Source organism: Mercenaria mercenaria, chromosome 12 (genome assembly GCF_021730395.1).
Source record: "Mercenaria mercenaria strain notata chromosome 12, MADL_Memer_1, whole genome shotgun sequence".
NCBI classification, from domain to species: Eukaryota; Metazoa; Mollusca; class Bivalvia; order Venerida; family Veneridae; genus Mercenaria; species Mercenaria mercenaria.
The window spans coordinates 736,207-746,184 of NC_069372.1; the positions used below are offsets into that span (position 1 = coordinate 736,207).

General features: G+C 35.0%; 1 protein-coding gene across 1 annotated transcript; it reads left to right on the forward strand.

Moving 5' to 3' along the window:
- Positions 1-1,575, forward strand: LOC123535128 (uncharacterized). The gene is made up of 4 exons (XM_045317674.2): positions 1-124; positions 272-420; positions 690-1,034; positions 1,262-1,575. Exons 1-4 carry the CDS (start codon positions 111-113, stop codon positions 1,573-1,575), a joined length of 822 nt encoding a protein of 273 aa, XP_045173609.2. The 5' UTR covers positions 1-110.
- Positions 1,576-9,978: the final 8,403 nt, after the last annotated feature.

Here is a 9,978-nt window from a genome sequence, read left to right on the forward strand (position 1 = left end):
GGCAACGATAACTACATTGTCGGGGATCTGAGGGTGGACAATCAGAGACATCATGTTCTCCACGGAAAAACAGCTCGATATTCTACGTCAGTCAAATAGATGGTTTATGGATGGAACCTTTAAGGTATGTTACATAATAATGTATATGTAGGCGATATGAAATGTAAAGAACTTTATATCTGAGACTGAGGTCCCTCCAGAATGTTATTCTTTTTGTACTGATTAAGCTGCAATCTGATTGATAGTTGTCAATATGTATGTGTTTCTTCAGATGTTTCTTCGACGTGATAAAGCAAGTACCACTGTTGTTTGTTCTCATGTTAAGTAGAAGGAAGGACGACTACATCGCAGTTCTGCAAAAGACCAAGGAGTTGCTTCGAGATCCTAGTGTAGAAGTTTTTGTTGTAGACTTCGAGGCTGGTAAGTGAGAACAAAATGTAGCAAATTTTAAGTAATATATCACACAGAATGTTTTAGTTTATGATGTTGCTACTGATGGTGCTGCAGCAGCTGCTGGTGCTGCAGCTGCTGCTGATGACGATGAGGTTCAATAAAAATTAAACTTAAAATTAAAAGTACAATATTCATGATGATGATGATGATGAATTGTATTTAAAAAAAATGTTTCAATTGTTTCAAAATAACTTTAATAGATAATGAGAATGGCATTTTGTTTTATATCATTACAGCTGTTTGGGGTGCCATAAGAGATGTTTTCCCGAATGTTCAGATAAAAGGTTGTGTATTCCACTGGTCCCAGTCCGTCTTCAGGCATGTGGAATCCATTGGGCTTGGTCCGGCGTACATGGAGCGTGGTTCCATCTGGAATTACGTCAGACAACTACTAGTTTTACCGTTTCTGCCAGTCAACCACATCAAGCCAGAATTCGACCAGCTAGCAGCCAGGGCCAACACTGACGCTCTTCGTCAACTTGTAGATTACATTCGAAGTACATGGATTGAGTCAACAGTCTTCACTGTGGAGAACTGGAGCATCTTCATGCACAGAGTCCGAACAAACAATAATGTTGAAGGTAAGCCATGATGATGATGATAATGATGAAGTTGATGATGATAACATGATAGTCATTGTCTAATAACAATTTGTTATCTTCTGTTTGATACATAAAAAGCGTTTGAAAGCGTTGACTGAACATCTTCATCTCATGATGATTATAATGATTATTTGCATCTTAAAAATTACTTAAGAAAACATTTATAAATTGTGTTTATCTTAAATGATTCACTTTGTATTTTTCAGGCTGGCACAATCGTCTAAACGGCGACTGTGGACAACGGGCCTTGTCATTCTACAAATTCCAGGAGTTGGTTGACCACGGAGTGGGACGGCAGCAACGGCCCGAAACAAGAAGGTCTGATGCTAAATTATTAGAGTACTGGGAGGATTACTCGGGAAAAAAAGATATCCGCTACATCTTTGCTGAGAAAAATTATCAGAGTATACGGTCCTGCGGAGTATGTAGTTTGAACATTAAAAAGAACTACAGTGATGATTACATTAGGACTGGGTTCACAGTGATTATGTGTATAAATGATAGTGGTGATATTTGTTAAAATATTTATGTGATATTAAATATAAAAAAGTTCTGTTTTTTTTCAAATGTGCTTATTTATGTGTCAGTTATGTGTTTACATTAGGACTAAGTTCACTGTGATTATGTGTATAAATGAAAGTGGTGATACTTGTTAAAATATTTATGTGATATTAAATATAAAAAGTATTTTTTCAAATGTGCTTATTTTTAAAAGAAATGATTTTAATAACGTATAATGTAATAAAATATATGAAAAATAGTTGTGTTTCCTTATTTAATTCAATAATGAATTAAGAATGACCCTGTCTGTAGTTACACTTTATCTGGATATTTCTATAATGTAGAATGTGTATCAAGTGTCAGTTGCCAGTCAGTGACATATTAATTTCACAGGAATTTCAAAAATGGAATTTACATAGAATTTCACAGGAATTCACACCTCCCTGAGTAGTCACTCCCCAACCCAACTAGCAAACCCTTGCCATTTTATCTTTAACATCCATTGAAATAAGATTATTTTGGCTTTTTCTTTTAAATTCTATATTCTGAAATAATTCTGCAGATTTTACATTCGTTGAAATAAGTCTTGTTTTGCAATGATGCTTTTTTAGAATCTCAATTCTGAAATAATTATGTAGTCATTTGTATTGAAATAAATATCACAATTTTTTCACTGATATCTTTTTTTCATTTTGACTCAAAGCTATCTACACATTTTGCCTAAAATAAACATTCAAGCAAATCGTGAATAATTTACAAATTTAAATATGATCTGCAACAAAAATTTTTAACGACTATAGAATTATTATTAAAAATTTAATCAAAATTATTTTAAGACTCTTCCACGTGTTTAATACTACATATTAACAGTATTCGCTAAGACAGATCAGTGTAACAGACTAAATTATTTTGTAATTCAAAATAATATTAAATTTTCTAAATTATGGAGTCATTTTTATTGAAATAAATATCAATTTTTCACTGATTCTTTTTTTCTGTTTTACTTCAAGTTATCTACACATTTTCTAAAAAAAAAAATACTTAAATTATTTTGATTTATTCAGGAATAGTATTAAAAATACATGTACAAAAAGTAATGTTCATATTTAATTCAATAGATCTATAAACTGCAACAACCTTTTTTAAAGACTACAGAATTATTCTTAAAAACTTGACCAATATTATTTTTTATTTCCAAATAATAATAAATTTTCTAAGTTGCTGAATATGTTAATTAAGTATGTGCTAAAATTCAAATTCTGCTGTTATGCTTCTTTGATCTGAGACTGCTCAACACCTACCATTAATCAGAGATCAATCAAGTATGACAATAGAACATTTAAAACCTACTTAATCAATATAATAATCAGGAGGTGCAACAAATAGGGGTGAAACAACCAGGAGGTGAAAAGTCTAGGGGAGAAACGTCTAGGAGGTGAAACATCTTGATACCATTATCGGCTGGATGCTGGAGGGATATTCTTCAGAATAGTATGCTAAGAAACGTATTTTTGTGATCGGATACACCCGTCATTTTTTTTATTTAATTCTGTATATAATAGATAGAAATTCCTTTAAAACATACTTACAAGACCGTAAATGTATAATTTCTTTCATATTTCTCCACTTGTTCTGTGTAAAATTTATCCCTCAAACAACCGTGAACGTTGGAATCACTTGATTTGATAAAGCTATGGCTAGCTAGAATGATCATTCACGGAGGTGCAAGCAAAGAAGTATAAAATATATATTTTTATATCTCTTTGGTGCAAGGCATGTCGTGATAAAAGTGAGAATGATCTCACGAATTGCTAAGTTAAGGTATAAAAAGTCTAAAGAGATTTAGTTCAAAAGAAAATACATATATTAATTAAGTAGTCAGCCACAGCAAATAGGTCAAGGCTGGGGTTATGTTCTAAATACATGACTTGAGAGGGTTTACGTAGCCAGATTGTCCTTTGAAAAACCTTACTTGCTTATTTATATGTGTCTTTATTGATCCAGTAACTTATAAATAGTTACGCTATTTTACGAAATTAATATTTGCATGGAACTACATGATCTTTTTGTTCCTTTTATTTTTGTCTTTTTGTTTTGCTGCTTTATATATATTATTTTCGAGCGTTGAGTTTCATTTTGCCTTCGTAGTCTGCTTACTGCTATTGTGTCTACTGTACATGTATGTAGTTTGATTTTATCTTCCAGAATTTGCTGTAGCTAAATGTTTGTTTGTATGTAATTGAGTCCTACTTTTGTTTGCATTTAGATTTTGTATTTTTGCTTAGTTCATGTTGTGTTCAATTTTGTGTTTATTGTGATTACATCCCTTTGACTGAACCACTATAACATGTGTCTGTGTACCAATTAAACTGAGTGTGAAGTACCTTGTTGCTTGCAACCCTGCCTATCTGTTGGAAAATCTAATGATAGAGCTTATATGTCATGTCTATATGCTAGTTCTTAATTAAATCAAGTTAATTTTAACCATAATACAAATCTGTATTTCTTTGCTATTCATTTAATGATTATTGATCGAGTTACCCTATGAAAAAGATGCTAATCAGGTCATTTTCAAATCTGATTTGAGTGATATTCTGATATTTTAAGATTTTTTTTTAACTATGGCACCTTTGCCCCATATTCTTGGTCAACTTGTAACTAATTCATCTTTTAAGCAGTTTTAAACCAAAGTTGATAGGATTAGCATGTTTCTCATAGATTTTATGTTTAAATTATCATTCTTACTTGTAGCTTATTTACTTTTGTTAACATACACTTGTTATATAGCCGGTTAAAAAAGCTCATCAGAGCTTATGTTACTTGTAATTGTCTTGCCGATCTGATCTGATCTGATCTGATCTTATCTTATCTTATCTTGATCAAAAGAAGTCCGAGTTAACTAATGGTCAGAGACCACCAATTCAAAAAACTTATTGGGAATGAGGTAAGTGTATATCTGGGAATAACATAACGTCTGTGCGTTCTGATTGGTCAGTCATGTAAACAAACCCAGGAAGTGATTATTTTTCAAAATTGATATTGTTTCACTGCATTTACAGTATTTTATCATACATTTTGACAAAATTTGCTACATTTTATGTGTATTGAAAAAAGTTTTATCAAACGAATTTCTCCCGCCATGTCAATGATGTAAACAAGGGGTCATCTCATTCACACGAAAATTACTTAAATAAAGTATCACTATTCATATGTTTTTCGTCCGATATTTTGATAGAACTATCTACCTATCTATCTATCTTCCGTAACCGTCGAACCCCTTACGGGGACGTAGACGTTTTGCGCGTCAAAATCATAAGAGAAAGAATATAGTGATAAAAATTTAGAGTGGAAGAAACTAAAAAATAACTTTGGTGAAATAAAAAGGTTAAAACTTGAGTTAGCAGGATAACTAGGGCGAGACATGTTCAAGGCTGCAAACTGCGGCACTGAACTGCTCTAGGGTAGGGAGGTGGGCGACACCGGGGGGTAGTTGGTTTCAATGGTACACAGTTCTCGGAAAATGAGAGAACTTGTAATAGTCAGTGGTTGCAGTAATTAACCTATAACTTAGGGAATGGCCATAGCGGACACATCGGGTCATTGGGGTTAGGTAATCTACGATTGGGATAGCAACCTGATCATGATGAATCTTATAGAAGAGTGATAATCTAGAATCTATACGCATTAAATCCAGTCGACGAAGGTTTAGGGAGTGTAGCATATCTGTTACACTGGAAGTACGGCCGTAGTCAGTCTTGATCCAACGGGCGGCTCTCCTTTGGACGCTTTCAATTTGGTCTATCTGGGTTTGGGTGTGGGGCGACCATACCTCGGAGGCATATTCAAGCTGGGGTCGGACTGGAGTCTGGTAAGCAATGGTCTTAATGGGTTGGGATTTGACCTTAATGTTTCCTCTTAAGAACTCTAGGGTTTGGTTAGCTTTTTTGGTTGACCTATTTATGTGATTGTCCCATGATAGGTCATTTGAGATATCCACGCCTTGGTATCTGAGCTGACCGATTCAAGTTTGACTCCATGTAGGTAATACTGGGTAGGGATAGGATGTTTCCTTCTAGTGGCGTGGATCACTTGACACTTGAAGGGGTTGAACTCCATATCCCACTCCAACTCCCACTTTTCTAGAAGTTTTAGGTCATTTTGGAAAGTGACAGATTGGTCTGCAGATGACAATGTTAGATATATTGCCGTGTCATCTGCAAACAGACGGACTTTGGAACTAATGTTTTGTGGGAGGTCATTTATGCAAGCTAGGAAGAGCAGGGGACCAAGTACAGACCCCTGCGGGACACCTGATGATACTGGGATGGCATCAGAGGTAGTGCCATTTAGTACTACTGATTGGATCCTATTATCTAAAAAGCCTTTGACCCATCTTAGTGTGTTACCTCTGACTCCATATTCATGCATTTTTAGTAGGACTTTCTCATGGCTAACCTTGTCGAAAGCCTTACTAAAATCTAGAAGTATAAGATCTACTTGTTTCTTATTGTAGACTGAGGTGACCAGATCATTTACTAACATAACTAACTGAGTAACGTATGACCTTTTTTCCCTAAAACCATGCTGTAGGTCATACAGAATACCATGGTTGGTGAAGTGCTTAACAATTGATGATGAAACAATGTGTTCAAGAACTTTGCATAGGACACATGTTAATGAAATTGGCCTATAATTTACTGGATTTGACCTATCACCTTTTTTAAAAATGGGGGCCACATATGCAGATTTACACTGGGATGGAAGTGAACCTTCTTCCAGGGATTTCTGGAATATGACCTCAAGGATGGGAGATAGTTCTACAGAGAGTGTTTTAAGTATTATAGGCTTGATTTTGTCAGGACCACTGGCCTTATGGGGGTTCAGGTTGCTGAGAAGTTTCTCAATACCATTTGTACCTATCCTAATATCTGGCATAGTAGGGACTGAATTTCCATCTGGGGTTAGTTTCATTTTACTGAGCGAGGCGAGGTTTAGTGGTGATTTGGGGCTAAAAACAGATTGAAACTGTTTGTTCAGTATTGTTGCCTTAGCTTGATCATCCAGATGGAGTTTATTTTCATACTTAAGGGGAGGGATAGAGGAAGATTCCTGTCTCGAGTGTTTAATGAGCGAGTACAGTTTCTTAGTATTTGATTTATTTGGGAGTGAGGCATCAGTGTTATTCAGGTTTAGGATGTGCTCAAGATACTGGCTATAAGCCTCTTTGACCTTTTTCCGCACTAGATGCTTTAAGTCTAGAAATTTCTTTCGATCAGAAGATGAGCTAGTTTTCTTAACCTTTTTAAAAGCTCTGTTCCTCCTTCTGATTAGTTTCTTAATGTCCTGATTGACCCATGGAAGGTGATCTCTTATAGTTGACTGTTTGGAAGGAATCCATTTTTCTGTAAGGTTGTTTAGAGTATTTGAGAAATTTTACCATAACTCTTCTGTGTTTAGTGCGGAGCATTTACCTTCATTGGTCATAACCTGGTGGTAGTGAATTAATGACTGTTTTATTTCCTGCCAGTTTGCTTTTTTATACAAGGGAATTGTTCGAGGCTTCTGGTAACATATCCTTGCGGATGTATTGACTTTTGTTTCTACTATATTATGATATACTATATTATGATCACTGATGCCCGGTATGATGTTGACCTGATTTACTAGAGTTGGGTTTGTAGTAAGGAATAAGTCTAGAATATTATTTCCCCTAGTTGGTAAGTTGACCATTTGGGTTAGGTTTGAATCATTAAATGTTTCAATAACCTGGCGGTAGAAGGTGGGGTGCTTACATTCAGGGGATGGGCTGCTGGTGTCCCAGTCCATTTTTGGGAGGTTAAGATCTAAGATAGTTCTTGAAAAACTTGTAATTAGAGATACAAGTTTCGATGTACGGAAGGCCGTACACGCCATAATGTTACAATGTAAGTCTATGGGAAAACTATTTTGGGGTGATTAGTCTCTTTGGGGTGAAGTGTCATCCTATTTTTTGGGGTGAAATGTCAAAAAAAATATCACAGTAAAACAATCACAGTATAATTAGAAAAGACAAATGTAACTACAAGCTATGTAGGAGATGATTTTTTACTGAAACCTTGAACTGCTGCATGTTTGCAGAATTTTTAACAATAGAGAGTTTGAGATTTCAACCTTCGCCTTCCCCTTCAACGTCTCTCATATATATTTGGGGTAAAACGTCACCGATATGCGTGTACTTTATTTATATCAGACGTTGCTACTAAAGTTTTCCATGTAATATCAAGTATGCCCAAGACTTCTCTTTATTACTATGAGAAATAAAAAGCTTAATTTCAGGATTTCTGCTTATTAAGTTATTCGATTATGCATATGTATAATTAGACTAAATCTGATGCGAAACACTATCAATAAGTATGAGAATAATGAAGTTTTGTATAGCTAATGATTTTAACTAAATACATTGAATTGAACCTGGAAGTATAAAGTTATCAATTGATTTTGAGAAACTTTGAGATTTTGTTCAAACTTTAACTTCTACGGCATATTTGTGTCCCCAGGCGGTATCGATTATACCAGATGGGCCTTTTTGTCGCATGAAGTGAAGTTTTGAACGTCAGGAGATGTGATATCACGGAAGCCAAAACTTCAGTCTTTTTACATCTACTCTGTCCACATACTCTGCATCAAAGACTGAAATCTGGATGGAGGCACCTGACATGACAGTCATTTTGCTTGAAAAATGAATAATAACGCGCGATTATCATTTGGTGGAACATCTTATTTTCACTTCCAAACAAAATTAATCCGTTTCTGTCGGACACTTAATACGACAATTGCGTTTTAATCATAAACATAAAATGGTACTAGTAGGACGAAAAATTCTTCTGAAGTATCAGACAATTTCAGATCTATGATATTATGATGCGAGAGGTTTCCTGTTAGCCTCATGAAATAACTCCATTCTTAGATGCACGGACCCAGAGCCTGGCAAAGGGGCATTGTGGGTCAATCCCCACTTTGATTCTTACATTTTACAAAGAAAATCGGTCTTGAAACTCGGTGTGACAACCCCACCCCCACCCCTGAAATGGGTGACCCCCTCTTTAAAGTTGGTGTCCCTCTGACCAGATTCCTTGATCTGCACATGCTTTACTTATAAAATGGTGTATTCAAACAAATACGTGTATATGGCCACATGTTATTTTGTGCAACAATTTTCGTCTCCACCTAAAATCTCTTGACTGTTTCGCTAGACAATTGGTGACTTCGCACGATTATATTGTGCTGTCTGAGAGTTTGGCATTATACAGAGTCATACAGAGTGTCATGATGCCAAAACGTATGACATCACGAGAGTATCTTACATTTGTTTCAAATCGCTTGTTAAATGTATTCATAAATTGTGTATATTGGCTTATGTTATCATCGCGTCTTTTAAGGAATTCGATGTACAAAGTACCAATTCAAAGTAAAAATAACCGTTAAGAAAAACTATGAAATACTAGTCAACAGCATGACGGATGAATCTGTCCTTTATATTTTATGGTCATGTCTTTTGTGTTTGCTGTATCGCATATATTAAACTTAAGTTCAAAGTATATCGAGAATTTCATTTGTAATAGTAGGTGTCTCATGTTTTTGTTTAAAAAATATTAACTGTATTATCTTTCAAGAACACCATCAACAACAGAATACGTTGATATGATTATCATTTTTATTTCCTCTCATGTATGATTTACAATCGTTCATTGTATACTGACATCATTTCATATAAAACCTAAATGTTCGGAGCAACACCAACGAGTTTTTACATTGTTCACATTGTTTCGTTTTTTTTTGTGTGTTGTTGTTTTTTTTTTTTTTGGGGGGGGGGGGGGGGGGGGGAGTGGGGTTCTATCGTAATCGCACTAATATCCATGCGTTGTTTATATTAATTGCAAGTTTTTATTTAATTTTCATTTTAAAAACCTCTTGTAAAAGTCCTGCCCTTTCGGACAATTGATATCAAAATGCACGAAAAAAACGATCATAATTACGGATAAATTGAATGGGCGGATTAAAAGAAGTAAGGTTCATTCTAAAGTTTGAAATCTCAAGGAATTTTAATCGAACTTCAACTTCATACGTTAACTTCGCAAGAGACGTTGAAGGGGAAGGCGAAGGTTGAAATCTCAAACTCTCTATTATGTGGCAAATTATTCCACAAAGAACAACCATTATAGCTGAATGACTTTTTACCAAATCCTTTGACTTTAGGAATGCTGAAGCATGACCCTTTACTAAACCTGGTATTGTGACTAAGTACAGAACTGGCTTGAGTAAAATACTCATTCATGTAAGAAGGGGCAGAACCTGAATGTATTTTAAAAACGTGATTTAGAGTTATTTGTTCTACTCTTCTTGTGACAGGTAACCAGCCCAACTGTAAGAAGTGTTCGGTATC

Bases quoted from the DNA above. Each gene is read 5' to 3' on its own strand.
- LOC123535128 (XM_045317674.2), top strand. The intron at 421-689 runs GTAAGTGAGAAC...ATATCATTACAG, and splicing joins TGTTGTAGACTTCGAGGCTG to CTGTTTGGGGTGCCATAAGA. The intron at 1,035-1,261 runs GTAAGCCATGAT...TGTATTTTTCAG, and splicing joins AACAAACAATAATGTTGAAG to GCTGGCACAATCGTCTAAAC.